Below are 20,200 nucleotides of genomic sequence, written 5' to 3'. Positions count from 1 at the left end.
AGACATCTATCTATCTAGACGTCTATCTAGACGTCTATCTATCTATCTCTCTATCTAGACTTCTATCTATCTATCTATCTATCAATCTAGGAGTCTATCTATCTATCTAAACATCTATCTATCTGGACATCTATCTATCTATCTAGACGTCTATCTGTCTATCTATCTATCTATCTAGATGTCTATCTAGACGTCTATCTATCTATCTAGCTATCTATCTATCTAGACGTCTATCTATCTATCTAGACGTCTATCTATCTATCTAGACGTCTATCTATCTATCTATCTAGACATTTATCTATATATATATCCATCTATCTATATCTGTCCATCTATCTTTATCTATCCATGTAGACATCTATCTATATCTATCCATCTAGACAGCTATCTATCTATGTATCTATCTAGACATCTGTCTATCTATCTAGACATCTATCTATCTATCTATCTAGACATCTATCTAGACATCTATCTATCGATCTATCTATCTATCTAGACATCTATCTAGATCTATCCATCTATCTAGATCTATCCATCTATATGTGTTGAAATCCTTTCAATCAGGTTGCCCATCAAACTATGGAAACCATAGAACTTTGAACTGAAAGTACATAAAGATGTAAAAACTTGAATGTCATTTGTGCGACTACCGTATAAAACTCACCATGAGCGATTTCAAGCAAGTTGCTTTGCAGCCTATGGACATCAGCCGCTCCCCTTCGAACGTCCTCACATACATGCACTTTAAACTCTTGGACGACGTCTGCGACACGAAACAAAACGTTAACAAACATTCAAACCCGCTTTGCAAGCTAGAATAAAACACATACTAACATCAGTGTCTGAGATAATGTCTGCCCGGACGCTCGGGGCATGCCCGACAACTTTCTCAAGAAAAAAAAAAAAAACCACCTTTCGGTTTTTGTTTTTTGTTAGACGGGATGGAATGGGTGGGCAGCACAGCGGCGCAGTGTGCGGCACAGTTCTGAGGTCGTGGGAACCTCCTGCGTGGGTTCAAATCCAGCTCCCGGCCTTACTGTGCGGAGTTTGTATGTTCACCCCGTGCTTGCGTGGGTTTCCTCCGGGCACTCCGCTTTCCTCCCACATTCCAAAGACATGCATTTCAGGTGGATTGGCCGGTCCAAATTGTCCCTAGGTGGGAATGAGCGAGCCAATTGTCTGTCCCCGTGTGCCCTGCGATTGGCTGGCAACCAGTTCAGGGTGTCCCCTGCCCACTGCCCGATGATTGCTGGGATGGGCTCCAGCACCCCCGCGACACTACTGAGGAGAAGTGGTGCAGCTAATGAGATGAGATGGGGGGATGGAATGGTAGCTTGTTACAAACGTTTGCTTTATTCCGATTTTAAAATCTTTGTTGGGTTTGGAAATTTCAGTTCGTTAGGCAATTTGCATTCTCTGCAGCCAATCAGAAGCCTGCATCGAATAACATTCATGCCTCCGGACTTTCCCGAGCCTTATAAGGTCGTGCATTTGCATATCATTTTCCAAAGTAGACACACAGAGAACACAAGAAAATGGAAAAGTGGTTAGGAATCAAGCCAAAACCTCATCCCCAGAAGAAAGATTCAAAAGAAGCTAACAAAATTGATGACGCAACAAAACGTCAACGTACATTAAAAGCATGGTGGAAAGAGGAGTTCACGTGGCTTGGAGCGGACGACGCAACGCAAACATTGCATGAATGAAGGTGAGTCAATACAGGTACATACTGATGTCAGATGGAAAACAGCCATGTCATATACATGTAAAGAATGTTAGAAGTATATTTATAATAACCGAATTTTAAAGTGTTGTTCTGTTATATATTAAAACTTTGCAACAATGTTCTTTTTGCGATGAGTCGTCTTATTGTGTTTCAATTTGTGAAAAATGGGGCAACTTTATGGCTGGGCAGGCAACTTTTCAGAGCGAGCGATGGCAGTGTCAAGGACAGAAAAACAGGTCAATAGCCGGGACAGGAAAGCGTGGTCAGGGTCGGAAGCGAGTCGTAAGCCAGAACAGGAGAGTTGACGTGGTCGGGGAGAAAAACAGGTCGTAAGCCGGGACGGAAGAGCAGACGTGGTCAGGAGCAAAATCAGGTCGTAGCTGGAGACAGCCGGGAGCAAAAACGGGACAGGTGGGAGTCAGGGTCGAAAAAGGCTTGGCTAGTATTCACTCAGGTTCGCAGACGGACTGACAACATGTGACAGAAAGGAGTGGGTTTAAATAGGGACAGGGAGCCAATCAGAACCCGCGGCGGTTGGCGCCAAATGAGCGGGCACATCAGTAATCATGACATTCCCATTGTCTTTCTATATTCTGTTTGTACTTTTATCACATGGCTAAAAACTCTGTCGGTGAGCAAGGCAGAGCAGAATTTGATAACTCCCTTTCATCAACGAATGAAAAAGAATCTGGATTAACACCGCAATAATCTGAGCAATCTACGACGACATTGTTGTTTGCTACCACAGTCCTGCACTCGGGTTTTGTTTCCGGTCTCTTTTTCCTCCCTCTCGGTTGCTATTACCTTATTTCCTCACTCATTTTCTGGCCTTAACACATATCCTGATTACCCTCTAATGACACCTCTCCCTCTTCACTAATAAAACACTCTCCTTGGCTTGGTGCTAATTCGATGCCTTTCTTGTCACATTCTTAGCCCTCTTGTCACAGCCTTGTTGTTCCCAGTATACCGACTTCTTGCCTGTATCTTGGACCACGAAAGTTGCCTCACCCCTGACTTCCTTCGTACCGAGCCCTGTACGGATAAAGTTATCCATTACTACTGCGCTAGGGTCCTCGACACCAGTGACTGAGAAGATCCCGATTAGAAATGGACAAGATAAGACTGATCTAACAAAGTTTTATTTATTTTCCCGTACACAATTTGAAATAATCCGAAAACGCATAAATTGAGAGGCATGTATCAACTCACGTCTCGAACTGTGTCGGCAGGACAGATTTGGCCCTGTGGGAAGATACAGTCTGCGCAGGAACCCTACAGACACAACACATCAAAAATTTTAACAACTGACTGCCACAAAACAAAATGAATTGTGGCGCTCTTTAAACTAGATCCACATTGACCTTGACTCTCTCCTGTTGGACTTGATCGCAGCGGTTCCACTGGATCGGCAGGACCGCAGAAAGAACGTGGACCACCCCGTTCTCACTCAGAATGTCTGTTGCATTGATGTGAGCGTCATTGACGTACAGCTACAAGGACAAAAATGAAAATGCAGCTAACAGGAAGTGGACGATTATGGCGCTTTTCTGGCCTTTTTGGGTTTTCCATTATGAAAAAGTACCTGGTTCTTGGTCCCTGGTACCACTGTTTTTGGTAGCAGCTCTGTCAAGGTTCGAAAACAAGGACTAAAACGTAACATCAGTCACTGCGGACCACCGATTTTACTTTGTTGGTCATTGATGTTTTTTGCACTCAACATCAAATCTAACTAGCTAACGTAATGGAGCATGAAAAAGCAGATGTCAGCTAACAGGAAGTGGACGATTATGGCGCTTTTCTACCATACGGTTCTAGCATGTCTCACCTGGCCTTTCTGGTTTTCCATTATGAAAAAGTACCTGGTTCTTAGTCCCTGGTACCACTGTTTTTGGTAGCACCTCGGTCAAGGTTCGAAAACAAGGACTAAAACGTGACATCAGTCACTGCGGACCACCGATTTTACTTTGTTGGTCATTGATGTTTTTTGCACTCAACATCAAATCTAACTAGCTAACGTGATGGAGCATGAAAAAGCAGATGTCAGCTAACAGGAAGTGGACGATTATGGCGCTTTTCTACCATACGGTTCTAGCATGTCTCACCTGGCCTTTCTGGTTTTCCATTATGAAAAAGTACCTGGTTCTTAGTCCCTGGTACCACTGTTTTTGGTAGCACCTCGGTCAAGGTTCGAAAACAAGGACTAAAACGTGACATCAGTCACTGCGGACCACCGATTTTACTTTGTTGGTCATTGATGTTTTTTGCACTCAACATCAAATCTAACTAGCTAACGTGATGGAGTATGCTAGTCCCATTTATTTCTATTTACAATGTAAGTTTGTTGGTGATCGGAATGAGTGGAGAGGTGTTGTAAAAGGATAGTGGGATGTTTGGACGCGTTCTAAGGGATGGGCAGGGCACCTGTATGATGCGGCAGGGGTAAACCAGTGAAAAGAGTGTGTGGTGTCACCCTGACCCGAGTGACATGGCCGCTTTCTGGTGTCCCGTTTCATCTGGAGGGACAAAAGCATGACCGACTTAGGTGCCGAGGTGCCTAACTTGTTTGGGCATTTGGGTTGGCCATGCTCCAAAAAATTTTGAGTGTGTTTTTTTTGCTACTTTTTCCTTTTTTTGATTTTCTTTGTTTTTGTGTACGTGTTTGTCTTGCTGTCGGTCACCCTTCTCGAGGGATATGACCAGGGTAGATAGATAGATGGACATTGTAAGGTTTTATCATTCTATTGCCTCATTAGACATAGCAATTGAAGTTTTATTTCAACAGAACTTTAAATGCCTCAATGGCTTGTTTTGAGAAGAACGCCATCGAGTGATGAAGATAAATTGTTATTTGCCCAATGTTGATGATGATGATCTGCATTTTTATATAGCGCTTTTCAAGTCAATGACTTCCCAAAGCGCTTTACAATGTGCTCCACATTTCCCAATAGCGGCCTTGCAGCCATGTAATGCGCTAACAGGCTTATTGGGGGTATCAGGGGTTCAGTGTCTTATCCAAGGACACTTCCACATGTAACACGGACGAGCCGGGATTCGAACTGGGATCCCTTGATCCCAAGACGAGTGCTCTACCTCCTGAGCTACTGCCGCCCCTGTTAAGTCTTTATGTCCAATAAAAATCATTTTTGTTTTACACTGCTGTTAGCACATAGCAACTATTTATACTGCGTGTCTGTAAAGCAGTTTTCACGCCTTTTTGGGTAGTGCAGTATCTATCTATCTATCTATCTATCTATCTATCTATCTATCTATCTATCTATCTATCTATCTATCTATCTATCTATCTATCTATCTATCTACCTTGGTCATATCCCTCAAGAGGGGTGACCGACAGCAAGACAAACACATACAATAACAAAGAAAATTTAAAAAGGGGGGAGAAAAAAAAGCAAAAAACACACACAAAAATTTTTGGACCACGGCCAACCAAAATACGCAAACACCCAAACAAGTGAGGCACCTCGGCACCTAAGTCGGTCATGCCTATATATATTTAATATCTCATCTCATCTCATCTCATTAGCTACACCGCTTATCCTCAGTAGTGTCGCAGGGGTGCTGGAGCCCATCCCAGCAATCATCGGGCAGTGGGCAGGGGACACCCTGAACTGGTTGCCAGCCAATCGCAGGGCACACAGGGACAGACAACTCACTCGCTCATTCACACCTAGGGACAATTTTGGACCGGCCAATTCACCTGAAATGCATGTCTTTGGAACGTGGGAGGAAACGGGAGTGCCCGCAGGAAACCCACGCAAGCAGGAGGAGAACATACAAACTCCGCACAGGAAGTCTGGAGCTGGATTTGAACCCACACAGGAGGTTCCCGAGTCCTTAGAACTGTGCCACACACGCGCTAACCACTGCGTTGCCATGCTGCCCTGGTAATAACATAGTGCTGCTTTTTTTTTTTTTTTCATTTTTCACACCCAGGGTAACCTACCTGACTGACTTCTTGAGCAGACAGCAACACAAACAGACAAACGAATACAGAGGAGAAAGCGTGACTGTATCGGACCTGTCCGTCTCGAGCGGAGAAAGCGATCTGGAAGCGGAATCCGAGCAGCGTTTGTTTGTAGCCGCCCTCCAGTAGTTCACTCTTCAAGAGACGCTGCGATGCCACCAAGTGGTAACGGGTGGTATTGACGTCCTGTTGAGTAACAGCGCCAGTTGTCACATGAGCAGTGTAGGGAGCAGTGTTGATCACGTTACTTTAGAAAAACTTATTCATTCTAGTTGCTCACTACTTCTTCCAAAAAGTAACTGAGCCAGTAGCTTAGTTACTCTATACTAAGACTAACTAGTTACCAGGGATAATAACTATTTCTGTTATTTTAAAAAGAAGTTCTTGTATGTCAATTATTATTATCCCGTTTATTTGGCGCCAACTGCTGCGGGTTCTGATTGGCTCCCTGTACCTATTTAAACCCAGTCCTGTCAATCCCCTGTTGTCAGTCTGTCTGCAAACCTCTGTTTATGCAAGGCAAGCTTTTTTGGATCCTGGCTCCCGCCTGTCCTGTTTTTGCTCCCTTTTGTCTCCGGCTACAACCTGTTTTGATCCCGACCACGTCTGCTCTCCCGTCCCGGCTTACGACGCATTTTTGATTCTGACTACGTCTACTCTTCCGTCCTGGCTTACGACTCGTTTCCGACCCCGACCACGCTTTGCTCTCCAGTCCCGGCTACCGACCAGTTTTTCTGTCCCTGACCCTGCCATCGCTCGCTACGGAAGATCCACTTCCGTGTTCGGATCTGAGAGCGACTTGCTTCCTGCACCCAGCGAACACTAGATGGTGGGCGCAGCCCTTCCTCTTTCTTTCAATAAAACTTGTGGTAAACGTTACGCAATTGGGTCCTGTTTCCGTTCTGGTCCTGACATAAACAGTATCGTAAAATAACAATCAGCAGTAAACAATATAAAGTGAGTTTAATAAATTAAATCTAACTCAACTGGTCTGTTCCAGGGATGGGGATTATGACTCTTTTTAGAGAAGCCAACTGCCTCGAACTCTGATTGGCTCTCTGTCCCTATTTAAACCCACTCCTATCTGTCCCCGTTTGTCAGTCCGTCTGCGAACCTCAGTCAAAACTAGGCAAGCCTTTTTCGACCTTGACGCCCACCTGTTTCTTACTCACCGTCTGTCCCCCGGCTTCGACCCGTTTTTGATCCTGACCACGTCTACTCTCCCGTCCCGGCTTTCGATCGCTTTTTGTCCCCGACCACATCTATCCTCCTTTCCTGGCTTACGACTCGCTTATAACCCCGTTTTTGCTCTCCTGTCCCAGCTACTGACCCGTTTTCCGTCCCTGACACCGCCATCGCTAGTCACAGAAGATCCACTTCCGTGTTTAGAACGACCTGCTTCCCGTGTCCAACGACCACCGGATCTTTCTTCCAATAAAACTTGTGAGAAACGCAACGCAAGTGGGTTCTGTCTCCATTCTGGTCTAGACAGTAAGGTCATATGTGTGCAAAGGATCAATACTGTAATTTGTAACTAGATAATTACTTTTAGAGTATCATTCTACGTAAGCGTGTCAGTAATCTGGTGGTTAACGGAATAACTTTTTAAATTAGGTAACTAGTGACTGTAACCAAATCCTGGTAATGGGGTACCTCTCTGGCCAGGACACTGACATTGAATTTTGTATCGTTAAAATTCACTTACCAGGGCAGTGGCACCCATTTTTTGAAGGTAATCGTAGATGGCGCCATTCGACGGTGCAAAGATAGTGAACTGGCCGGACTGTTCCACTTCATCCAGCAGGGAATGTTGCTTGACAGAAAACAAATAACACATATATTAGTTTTGTAATAAACAGACAGTAAAGAGCACCTGATTATAAGCCGCAACCAATACTTTTGTAAAGGAAATACCTTTTTGCACCAATTTTGTCAGAACCAGAACGGAAACAGGACTCACAGGCGTAACATTTACCAGTTATATTGAAAGAACGAGGAAGCGGTGCGGGTTGGTAGCCAGGACAGGAGAGCAAAAACGGGTCGGAAGCAAGTCGGAAGCCAGAACGGGAGAGCAGATGTGATCAGGGTCGGAAACGAGTCGTAAGCCAAGACGAGAGAGCAGACGTGATCGGGATCAAAACGGGTTGTAGGCGGAGACAAACGGGAGCAAAACAGGACAGGCGAGGGTCAGGGTCGAAAAGGGCTTGCCTTGTACATACGGAGATTCGCAGACGGACTGACCAAAGGGGATCGACAGGACAGGGTTTAAATAGTGGCGAAGCCAATCCGTCAACAAGCTGCAGCCGGCGCCACACGGGCGGGGCCAATTGGGCGCCATGGCAACCGTGACAAATATAAGCTTCACCAAACCATAAGGTGTCGATTGTTTAGAAAATGCTTAATTATTGTATATTATTATATATTGATAATATATATAATGTTGTGTAACCCAAAACAATGCCTTAGTTTTATTATGTTTCTTTTTTTAATTCTAAGGATGAATACATCTGTGTCATCATCTATAGTGATTAGTGCCACATTTTAACATTCTTTCTGATGCCTGTTTGAATTGTTTTCTCCTAAAAAAAAATACAAAATAATTGTCACGGTTGCCATGGCGCCCGATTGGCCCCGCCCATGTGTTGCCAGCTGCGGCTTGTTGACGGATCCCCTTTCCATCTATTTAAGCACAGTGCTTTCACTCTTCCTTTGTCAGTCTGTGAACGAACCTCTGCCCCGCAGGACGTGGGTTTTGACTCTGTCCTTTTTCCTGTTAGTATTTCCTGTCTGGTATTGTTCCCGTTTATTTGGTCTTGTTTAAAATCAGTTTCCAGTTTCGTTCCCGTCTAGTTTGTGCTGTTTAATTTCGATATCCTGTTTTGATATCAATCTTGTCCGTCCCGTCCTGTCCGGTATCGACCCCATCTGTCCGATATCTGCCCGGGCAATTGGTATCGATCTCCTCGGCCACTGGCTTCCTATCATTCCACGCCAGACCGCTGCCTAATGTGCATGACTCCCCATTTCCCGTTAAATAAAAGGTGAGAAAAGTCACGCATTTGGGTCCTGATCCAGTTCCGGTTCATGACAATAATGTTAACCTTTTTATGTTCAACAAATTCAAAGTCAACAACACAGAATCCGCTAAAATTTACATTGCCCAATAACAAAAATTGTCGTCTCTGAAGGAACCAGCTGTTGATGAGCGGGGAGCCGGCTCTCTTCGCTTACTTCCAAGAGTCGGCACATAGAGACGCTTCGTTCGCAAACGACACGTGTCGGACGCTGTCAAAATTCAGCCCTCAGGCGCCTTTTCTTTCGGCACATTTGTAGATATTATACTAACTGTATGGTAGTCGCCATTTTGAATGGTGACATGAGAAAAGAGGTGATGTAAATAATTCTGAGGGTATAAGGGTATTATTCCCAACTCTGTATGCAAGGCGCACTGGAATATAAGGCGCACTTTGCCCTTTCTGCCCAATTCGTTTATTTTAGGTGAATTACGGTAAATGTATTTCAAAGCGTGTAGTTTCCTTGCCTACCAGGAGATAAGATGTGAAGAGCGAAATTTCGGATCGCGTCTGCAGAGTGGCCAGCAAGCTCCGGCTCATCTTTCTGTCAGGAAGCAGAACCTGCCGAACAAACCGGACAGGAAACACCGTCACCTCATCCGTATTCCTTTCGTTTTTGCCTTCTCGTCCCGGGTTTCGAGAGTACCGAGTCGATCAAGTGAAGGACCCCGTCGGTCGCCGCCAGGTCGGCCGCCACGATGACCGCCCCGCCCACACTCGTCGTCTGAGATGAAAATACAAACGGGTAAAAATGCTCAGTGATGGTCTTGTAGCAGTCGAGACTCGTACTTGCCTCTTGCTCTGCGGAAACAGGAAGTGGAGAATTGAGAAGCGAAGTCAGGGACGAAATGTTCCTCAGGCTGCTTAGTGGATAGGTATTGGCGATAATGTGATTCCTGCAAGATACATGTCAGAAGAAGGTACAAATTTAATCAAATATATAAATTATACATACCGGAGCCATATGGCTAGAGTCAAAAACACATTCCTGACTCTTTCTGGGAGATTGATACAGAGGAGGGGGTTCCCAGCCCCCTCGCTCAACCCAACTGATGTGTTGGGAGTCATTAGGTGACCAAACCGCCCGATTCCAACCCATAATGCCGAGCGCCAAGCAGGGAGGCAATGAGTACCAATGTTGTCTTAGGTATTTGTCATGATTACTCATTAAACTCACCTGTTTCGCTCGTTTGGCACCAGCTGCTGCTGGTTACCTGATTGGTTCCCCCTCCTACTTAAGCTCAGTGCTTTCACTCACCTGTTGTCAGTCTGTCAGCGAACCTATGTTTACACAAGGCAAGCATTGTGACTCTGACTCCCGTCGGTCCCGTTTTGTCACCCGTATCCCACTCGTCTGTTCCTGATTCCCCGTTTGTCTCCTGCTACGACTTGTTTTTTGACCCCGACCACGTTTTGATCTCCCGTCCCGGCTACCGACCCGTTTTTTAACCCCGCCCAGGTTTTGATCTCCCGTTTCGGCTAAAGACCCGTTTTTTGACCCCGACCACGTTTTGATCTCCTGTCCCAGCTAACTACTCGTTTTTTGACCCCGCCCACGTTATGATCTCCTGTCCCGGCTAAAGACCCGTTTTTTTTGACCCCGACCACGATTTGATCTCCCGTCCCGGCTACCGACCCGTTTTTTGACCCTGCCCAGGTTTTGATCTCCCGTCTCGGCCAAAGACCCGTTTTTTGACCCCGACCACGTTTTGATCTCCTGTCCCAGCTAACTACTCGTTTTCTGACCCCGCCCAGGTTTTGATATCCCGTCCCAGCTAGCGACCTGTTTTTCCATCCAACTACAATACGATCTCCCGGTCCAGGAGATCCACCTTTGAAGGAAGATCGGCGGACTGACCTTACGAGACTGGGCAGGTTTGTGTTTGTGGTCCAGAATTTTCGATCATCCGGAGACATTTTGCGAATGGCGGCGGAGGATGGCAGGAAGAGCGTCATCTGCTGGCCAGGCAATGCGACGCTCACACCCGACTCCTGGCACAAAAATGAATGAAGTATCAGAAGTAGTTTTGTGAGGAGTCAAAACAGGTCTTCAGACCCTGAATCATTAACGAATCACATTGAATTTTTCTCAATTAGTTACGAGTTGAGACTGAAGACCAGGAAACCAAAGTCCAGAATGTAAAATCGACTTCAGTTTTTGTTTTATTCTTTTTAGGAATAAGCATGTTGTTAGAATAGTGATGGAAATTCTGGCTTCTTTTTTTAGAGGACCGGCTCTTTTGGCTCAGCTCACAAAAAGAGCCGCTCCCAAACGGCTCTTTAGTTATTTTTTCGTTGCTTTCACCTTTATATATACTGTACTTTGTATATATATACTAATTATTATGTAACATTTTACACAAAATGACTTCAAAAAACAGAAAAAAGGAAAAAAGACCAAGAAAAAAAAACAGGGAAAAATATACAAAAGAAGTAAAAGCCAAGAGAGAAAAAAAAAGCAGAAAAACGTTTTTGGGGGTCCATTCATTTGTTATATTACCAATAATAATTTAGCGCTAATCATTTAAAAAAGAAATCAATGATTATATTTAATCATAATCACATTTTTTAACTTATTTTAACTTTGCACTCTTATACAAAGTAACTTACAAGTATAAAACACAGGATCTCGAAAAAAACAAAACAAAACGTAAAATGTCAATTCAAGATGTTTGTCCTCACCTGTGCTCACTCTTTCAGCCCCAGCTGCCACTCGTGCCCTATTTATCCCTCTCCCTATTTAAGCACTTCATCCTCGTTCACTCCTGGTCAGTCCGTCAGCGAACCTCAGCGCATGCAAGGCAAGCACTTTTGACTCACTCTCATTTTGATCCCGACCTGTTTCTGTATCCAGCTTGATTCCGTCCCCGATCCCGGACCACGCTTCGTTCTCCCGTCCCTGCTACCCGACTTGTTCCAATCTCTGACCACACTCTGTTCTCCCGTCCCGGCTACCCGACTTGTTCCGATCCCTGACCACACTCTGTTCTCCCATCCCGGCTACTCAACCTGTTCCGATCTCCGACCACACTCCTTTCTCCCGTCCCGGCTACCCGACTTGTTCCGATCCACAGCCACACTCTGTTCTCCCGTCCCGGCTACCCGACTTGTTCCGAACTCTGACCACACTCTGTTCTCTTGTCCCGGCTACCTGACTTTTTCCGATCCACGACCACACTCCTTTCTCCCGTCCTCGATACACGACTTGTTCCGAACTCCGACCACACTCCGTTCTCACATCCCGGCTACTCAACCTGTTCCGATCTCTGACCACACTCCCTTCTCCCGTCCCAGCTACCTGACTTGTTTCGATCCCCCACCACACTCCGTTCTCCCGTCCCGGCTACCTGACTTGCTCCGATCCACGCTCACGCTCTGCTCTCCGGTTTCCGAGCACCAGATCGCCGTCTTTTCCTCTCGCCCTGACTTCCCCGATCCCTTAATAAAGTGTTGCGTGAACGTTACGTATTTGGGTCCCCTGCTTGTTCCGGCCGTGACACTTTTCAGTGCAACGAAAAAAGGAACTAACCGTGAAACACAAATTTAGCGATCTACACAAAAGGATAAAAACAAAACAAATGTCAATATACTCAACATCACCGACTTCCGGAAGGAAAATGCATATTGACCAATCACAAGGAGGGAATCAAGCGTCACGAGGGGAACCGGCTCCTGATTTGCGGGGAGCCGGCTCCCGTCATTCACACGCACGGCCATTTTCCCGACTTACCGCGACCCAAGTGGAGAAGTCCGAAGCTTCGGGAAGAGTGTCCAGCTCCTGCAAGAAGCCGGACGGGGTTGAGCTCATTGACGTTTGTGGGCTCGCTAACATGCTAATCGCTAACGTGCTAATGCGCTAACGTGCTAATGCGCTAACCTGCCGAACGCTGCCATAGCACAGTCGGCCGTTTCCCGCGTAGCCACGGTCGCAAACGCAATCCCAGTCGGACGAGCCGGTCGGACGGCAGCTGGCCTACGGGGGTCGGGGTCACAGGTGAGACGGAGAGGCGGGTCCGTATTTAAGGCAGAGTTGGATTTACAGAGAAATCGGGGGGTCTCCAACCTGGTGCCCGCTGGCACCTAGGTGCCCCCTGAGGGCAGCTGGGGTACACACTGACTTGTTCTGCTGGGTCATTTTCGTGGTTTTTGTCATTTTCTCTCTCTCTCTAACTTACTCCCTCCCACCCTCCTTATAAATATTTCTCTTTCTTTGTATCTTCCTTTTTCTGTCTCCCTTTCTCCCTTCCTTTTCCTCTCTCTTTCCCTATATTTTATTCCTTCCTTCTCTCTCTGTCTCTCTCTCCCTCTCACACCCTCTCTCTCTCTTTCTCTCTCTCACAAACACACACACACTCTCTCTCACACACACTCTTTTCCTCCCTTCTTTCTCTCTCTCTCTCTCTCTCTCTCTCTCTCTCTCTCTCTCTCTCAGTCTTTCTCTATCTCTCTCTCCGTCTTTCTTTCAAACTCTTATTCTCCTTTCTCTCTCTCTCTCTCTCTGACTTACTCCCTCCCACCCTGACTCCCTCCCTCCTTTTAACTCTTTCTCTTTCTTATTTTCTTCCTTTTCTGTCTCCCTTTCTCCCTTCCTTTTCCTCTCTCTTTCCCAATCTTTGATTCCTTCATTTTCTCTCTCTCTCTCACACACACACACACACACACACTCTCTCTCTCACACTATTTTTCTCCCTTCTTTCTCTCTCATTCTCTCTCTCTCTCTCTCTCACACACTCTCTCAAAACCTTTTTCTCCCTTCTTTCTCTATCACGCGCTCTCTCTCTCTCACACAGTCTTTTTCTCCCCTTCTTTCTCTCTCTCTCTCTCTCTCTCTCTCTCTCTCTCTCTCTCTAACATACTTCCTCCGACCCTAACTCTCTCCCTTCTGTAAAATGTATCTTCCGTCCTCTCTGTCTCTTTCTCTCTCCTATTTTATCTCTTTTTCATTCCATTCTTTTTCTGTCTTTATTTTCCTCTCTTACTTCTCTCCCTTTTCTTTCACTCACTTTTCCTTTCTTTTCTACCTTGCCTGCCATCCCTAACTGCACATCTAAGCTCCAGAAAAAAATGTCTAGATAGATGGCTAGACTTGCTGTTAGCTTGCAAATACTATTACTAATTCTATTGTTCACTGAATTAGAATCCTTGGTCTCACTATCGCCCTCTGTCATGAAGCAAGAGAATTGCGTGCCTCACATACTATCTTTATTCGTAATATTCCGAATATACTGTGAAAATTCATTGATTATTAAAGATTAAATTCAAAAATCGTGAAGTAGGTAAACTCACCAAATAGTGACAAGCGCCACTCCGAGTCACACACTGATTGGTCGGCTCACACTGGCGTCCGTTGCCTTGGTAACCGGATTTACAAACACATTCGTTCTAAACACAAACAGATGGTATATGACTTTAGTTTGTTATCCATCGGAGAAAATTTTGGGGAGACGGCGCCCCCACCTGACCGGGTCCCACATAGATACAGCTGGCGTTGGGGTGACACCCGCCCATTTCGGGAGCCAGACACTCGTTGATTGGTTGACACTCGTCGCCATCTTTACGCCAGCCCGTGACGCATTCGCACGATTGTCCGCCCGTTATCGTCTTCACGCACTCGGACTGCCATGTACCCGAGGCCGTTTAAGAAATTGATCGTACTCGTTCACAAATACTACATCATACCTTCGTACATGCACAACTATACTCTCATACGGATACAGTCATATACTCTCTTTGTCGGGTCTAAAGCGACCGCTTATGTATGGGAGCGCTTAAAAATGTTGAAGTCACAACGGGGTAGAAAAGTACTGAGACAAAGAAGGATAAAAGACCAAACCCCCCTGGACAGCCATGGGGGTGGTGTGAAACTAAGACAAGAAAACTAGGAGAAGCCAAAAATCGAAATACTCACGTTTGAGCAAATACGTTTAAGCCAACTTTACACTCTTACATACAAATTACTACGCTCTTTCACATTCACTACTTCGCTCACACACATAGCACTGTGTACACATGCAACTACTACACTCTCCCAAATCTACTACTACACTCTCCACATCTACTATTACACTCCCTCCCACATACCACTATACGCTCTTACACATGCTAGTATACCCCTACACAAAGACACTACTATTTGCGCTATTACTAGTACTTGGGTCAGTCTGGATACACAACTTCCTAAATATTTTTGCATATTTATCCAGTTCTCTTATCTTTTTTTTCTTTAAAGTATTCATTGCATGTTAAACCCTGGAGTGCCATGTCTAATCTTTTTGCATATGATAGTATTACGTCTTTAGAAGTATAGTAGTGTGTGAGAGAGTATAATAGTGTCTGTGTGGGTAGTATGTGCGTGAGAGTATAGTAGTACTTGAGTGAAAGCATAGTATTATAGCAAGGTATTGTGTGTATAAGAGTATAGTGATATGTGTGAAATATTATAGTAGTGTGTGTGTGGGGGATTATGATAGTATTGTGTGAGAATATAGTACTCGTATTACGTATGTGAAACGATAGTAGTGTGTGTATGAGGGTATAGCAGTATGTGTGAGAGAGTATTGTAGTGTGTCCATGTGGGAGTTTGGTAGTATTTGTGAAGGATATAGTAGTATGCGTGAGTATAGTAGTCTGTGTATGAGCATATAACAGTATATGTGAGAGTATAGCAGGTGTGTTTGCATAGGTTTGAGAGTTCAGTTATGCATATGTGAGTGTACGATGTTATACATGAGAGCAAGTATGATTTACTTCTCAAAGAGACAAACTGGTGTATATTCTCACAAGGGCGTGTTCTTACGTTTAGACCGCAGCCGCCCCGAAGAGGTGGAGCACACGGGTCGGCTTCCTCGCAGGTGATTCCATCGCCTTGGTAACCAGGTCGACAAACGCACCTGCGGCAGGTAAGATGGTCTTTGAGACGTGCTCTCAAAGGCGTTTCCTCTCTTTTCCAGTACCTCTACACGCGAGAATTTCTGTATACGAGTTTTATTTGGAAGAAAATCCTGCTGTGGAGAAAATCTAGGTCACGTGCAGTCCCAGAGGCTACCACTAGAGACTCCTCAAGACTGCTTACCGCTTGTGACCGCTTGTTGCCGGCATCAGCTCGTCCAGTTTGTGCATGCAAACTACTACAGGCAAAAACGTTAAAAAAGTAACTTTAATTCTAAGTGTATCAGAAGTACTAAGATATCATCTACAGCGGGGGTGTCTCTTTTTAGCTAGGGGGCCACAGGCTAGAAAAAAAAAAATCGGATGAAGACCAGATTAGATTAAGGAAAAAAAGAGAAAAGAAAGAAAGATGGAAAAAAGAAAAGAGACAAAGAGAGATAAAGAGAGAAAAATAATGAAAGAAGAGTTAGAGAGAAATAATGTTAGAAAAAAGAAAGAGAAACCAAGAGAGAACGGGATGAAAAGAGAAAGAGAGAAAAACAGAGAAGAAAAGAATAGAAATAAAATAGAAAAGAAAAAAAAAGAAAAATGGGGAAAGTGGGAAAAATAAACAAAAAGAAAAGGAAACAGAGAAAGAAAAAGAGAGGGGAAGAGAGAAAAGGAAAAGACAAAGAGTAAAGGTGAGAAAGAAAGAAAGCAAAGGAAAGGGCGAAAGTGACAAAAAATAAAGCAAGCAAAAGAGAGAAAAGGGAGAAAAAGAGATAGAGAGAGGGAGAGAAAGAACAAAATACAGAAAAAAAGACAGCTAGAGAAAGGGAGGGACAAAGAGATGTAAAAAAAAAGAAAGAAAGAAAGAGTAAGGGAGATAAAGAGAGACAGAAAAAAGAGAAAAAGAATGAGAGAAGAGGAAAGAGATAAATGGATAGACATAAAGATTGAGAGATATGGGAATGAGAAAAAGAAGGAAATACAGCTCCAGTTATTTTGGGATTGCTGCCTGGCTTTGACTAGTTTAAGTGGACATATTCATAAACCTGCAGCTCATTTTTCTCTTGCGCTTCTTTGGGTGTTGTCTAGCGGGCCCAAATAAAACCCTTGGTGGTCCTGATTCGGCTTGTGGGCCGCATGGTTGACATCCGTGTCTACAGTCTCTCAATCTACTACCTGTCAACCTCCGCCAATTGCTCCCTGTATTAACAATTTCAGTTCCCTTTTTTGAGTGATAATAAACCTAAAAAGCGACAACTATTTTCTCACAGAAGATGATGTGGAATACTGCAACGATATTAATACTCTGTACCAAAATGGTTTTACGACGTACGGAATTCGAAATGATACAAAAAAGTACAGAAAAACGAATACATTGACAGGTATGCTGTCTCCGTCGCTCTTCCTGTAACTCCTCCGTACCAGGCAGGCGCCTCCGACTGCCTCCACCGTAACTGCTCATAATAAGATGGCATTTCGTTACGTTGATATCAGATCTTTATAGTATTCCGGTATTTTTTTTTTACATTTTTTTATTATTCAAATGGGTTTTTAGAGAACAGGAAGACATTTTTCATCGCTATTTAGAGTTCGATCGGATATTTTTAAAGGACCGGAACGGATCGTTTCGTTTTTAATGATTCCCTATTGGGAAAACTGACTCAGGACACGAGCAATCGGAGCTACGAGCACATTCCCGGAAGAAATTGGTGTATAGAGGTAGCGGCGTACTTTGGCGTTCCTCGACCGAAGTCGCAGTCGGCGTGTACGTGGCAGAAGTGGGCGGCGCCGGCGCACGGCGACGTTCGACGCTCGCAGAAACGTCCCGTCGAGCCCGGAACGCAAGAGGACGGTTTGCAGCCGCCGTCCGACTCGGGACGGTTGTCGCACGTGCCTCGTAAGCACAAACAACCTGAAGAAACATACACAAAAAAAAAAAAAATATATATATATATATATATATATCTCATCTATACATATTGCATTTTTTAATGTAAACAGTCGGCCATATTGGATGGGTCCGACATAAGCGATTGGATGTTGTCACAATGTCTAAATGAATTTTGTTGGATGTTTAAATAAAAGTGGAAGGTTGAGGGCAGGGATCGGGAACCTTTTTGACCCAAAAAGTTTTAGAATAAAAAAAACATTTATTTTGAGAGAGAGAGATAAACCATATATATATTAAGACAAAATTTCATAAAAACCAACAAATTTGCCCTCCAGACAAAAGCTTATTCTTCAGCGTATTTTATTTCACTGTGTGACATTTGATGATTTCATCAAATCTATGAAATAAAAATGAGAATAAAGAAAGAAAGAAAGAAAACGAAAGAAAGACAGAAAAAGAAAGAAAAAGAAAGAAAACGAAAGAAAGACAGAAAAAGAAAGAAAAAGAAAGAAAACGAAAGAAAGAAAGAAAGAAAACGAAAGAAAGAAAGAAAGAAAACGAAAGAAAGAAAGAAAGAAAACGAAAGAAAGAAAGAAAGAAAACGAAAGAAAGAGAAGGAAAACGAAAGAAAGAAAGAAAGAAAGAAAGAAAGAAAGAGAAAGCAAACAAAAGAAAGAAAGAGAAAGCAAACAAAAGAAAGAAAGAGAAAGCAAACAAAAGAAAGAAAGAAAGCAAATGAAAGAAAGAAAGAAAAAGGAAGAGAGAAAGAAAGAAAGAGAAATAAAAAGAAAGAAAGAGAAAGAAAGACAAAGAAAAAAGGAGAAAGACAAGGAAAGTGAAAGAAAGAGAGAGAGAAAGAAAGTGAAATGATCTGAAATGATCTGCATTTCAAGTCAATGACTTCCCAAAGCGCTTTACAGTGTGCTTCACATTTCCCAATAGCGGCCGTGATCTGTGCAGCCATGTAAGGCGCTAACCTGCTTATTGGGGGTATTGGGGGTTCAGTGTCTTGCCCAAGGACACTTCGGCATGTAACACGGACAAGCCGGGATTCGAACTGGGATCCCTTAATCCTAAAATGATCGCTCTACCTCCTGAGCTACTGCCGCCCTGTTGGTGCAATATAAAGAAATAAAAAAGAGAAAGAAAGAAAGAAATAAAGAGAAAAAAAAACAAAAGAAAGAAAGAGAAAGAAAAACAAAGAAAGAAAGAAACAAAGAAAGAAAGAAAGAAAGAAAAAAATAGAAAGAAAAAAAGAGAAAGAAAGAAAGAGAAAGAAAACCAAAGAAAGAAAGAAAGAAGGAAAGAAAAAAAGAAAAAAGGAGAAAGAGAGCACGTCTCCCATATGAATATAAATCACCCCTTAAAATTTGACCCCCTGTTACTTAAGAACGTTGAGGCTCAGTCATTCTTTGTCCTAAATAATGGTTTCAGAACAAGGTGCGAGCAAAGTCCTTTTGTAAAAATGTCACAAAATACTGCAAACCAGAAGGATACCGAAATATTAGTAAAAGCGAGTGCTTGAGCTAGGTGTGCATAGCCCTGCCCGTCTCGACCTGTCACCCAATCAAATTGCACTGGGTGCTTTGTGCGGTTAATGGGTGTTTACAATTTGTTCTCTGGGTTTTTCAACTCAAGTTATCTCAACAATTTAATATTTATTGTCCACATAAAGGATTCCAGGCTAACTGCCTTCCAATCATTTTTTTTTTTTCGTTGTACTGACTTGTGTTGCAACCGGGTCCAAATTTCGCCTTCGATGAGCAAAACTGGCAGCGGGAGCCTCCAAAATTTGGTTGACAGTTACAGGTTCCGTTTCCGTGGAGACCATCAGCGCACTAAAAGGGAACCAGAAAGAAGATTTATGCCAGGTTCCTGCAGGGAGTACCTAGAGCCAGAGGTGGGTAGGGTAGCCAGAAATCTGAAATACTGTTACTTCAGAATAATATGACTCAAGTAGAAGTAGAAAGTAGCCATTTGAATAGTTACTTGAGTAAAAGTACAAAAAAGTACTCCATGAAAATCATCAAAATCCATACATGCATCAAACAATGACATTAAATCTGAAAATAAATTAGAATAATCAGGGTCAACCTAAAATGACTAAGGATGAAGTACATCCTGTGGAGGAAGACCCGAGTACTCTGTTCCATGATACTGCCTTAAGTTTCTTAATAAAAAAAAGCAAGCCAAGGACCCAGAGAAATGAGCGTGGAAAGGACTTAAGTGACTTTGTAACGGCTTCGATGTAGCACAATGTAACAGAGTAAGAGTAACGTTTCTTCTTCACAGATCTATTCAAGTCAACGTATGCTGATTCAAAAAATACTCCCAAAGGTAGGAAATGTCTCTAAACTTACTCGAGTATATGTATTTGTCACGGTTGCCACGGCGCCCAATTGGCCCCGCCCATGGACAGCAGCTGATACGCGTTGACAGGTTGCTCCCTGACTACTTAAAAACTCTGTTGTGATACGTCAAACCCTGTGATTTTCCGTTTTTGCCTGTGTTTTTGTTCTTGTTTTGCCAAGCCCTGTGAATCTGTTTTTGTTCCTGTTTTGTTCTCGCCCTGATCTGTTTGATTTTGACCACTTCCTCGTTCCGATCAATCTACTTCCGCGACCAACGACCTTTCGTGTGTTAGTCAA

General features: G+C 43.8%; 1 protein-coding gene across 1 annotated transcript in view; it reads right to left on the bottom strand.

The window, feature by feature from the left end:
• stab2 (stabilin 2) overlaps positions 1–20,200 on the bottom strand; it is an 88,841-nt gene that overhangs the window by 41,123 nt on the left and 27,518 nt on the right. Inside the window, exons 22-37 of the mRNA XM_088347323.1 lie at positions 19,279–19,390; positions 17,393–17,573; positions 15,582–15,675; positions 14,243–14,401; positions 14,072–14,167; positions 12,663–12,758; positions 12,516–12,563; positions 10,644–10,777; positions 9,579–9,681; positions 9,432–9,509; positions 9,257–9,346; positions 7,417–7,524; positions 5,766–5,897; positions 3,091–3,219; positions 2,939–3,001; positions 665–763 (exon numbers count right to left, since the gene is read on the bottom strand). Coding sequence (XP_088203449.1) covers positions 665–763; positions 2,939–3,001; positions 3,091–3,219; positions 5,766–5,897; positions 7,417–7,524; positions 9,257–9,346; positions 9,432–9,509; positions 9,579–9,681; positions 10,644–10,777; positions 12,516–12,563; positions 12,663–12,758; positions 14,072–14,167; positions 14,243–14,401; positions 15,582–15,675; positions 17,393–17,573; positions 19,279–19,390 — 1,722 coding nt within the window. The remainder of the gene's footprint in view (positions 1–664; positions 764–2,938; positions 3,002–3,090; positions 3,220–5,765; positions 5,898–7,416; positions 7,525–9,256; positions 9,347–9,431; positions 9,510–9,578; positions 9,682–10,643; positions 10,778–12,515; positions 12,564–12,662; positions 12,759–14,071; positions 14,168–14,242; positions 14,402–15,581; positions 15,676–17,392; positions 17,574–19,278; positions 19,391–20,200) is intronic.

The sequence above is a fragment of the Urocampus carinirostris genome, chromosome 11, assembly GCF_059441175.1.
Source record: "Urocampus carinirostris isolate Australia breed hairy pipefish chromosome 11, RoL_Ucar_1.0, whole genome shotgun sequence".
NCBI classification, from domain to species: Eukaryota; Metazoa; Chordata; class Actinopteri; order Syngnathiformes; family Syngnathidae; genus Urocampus; species Urocampus carinirostris.
This window is presented reverse-complemented; position numbering and strand designations above follow the sequence as displayed.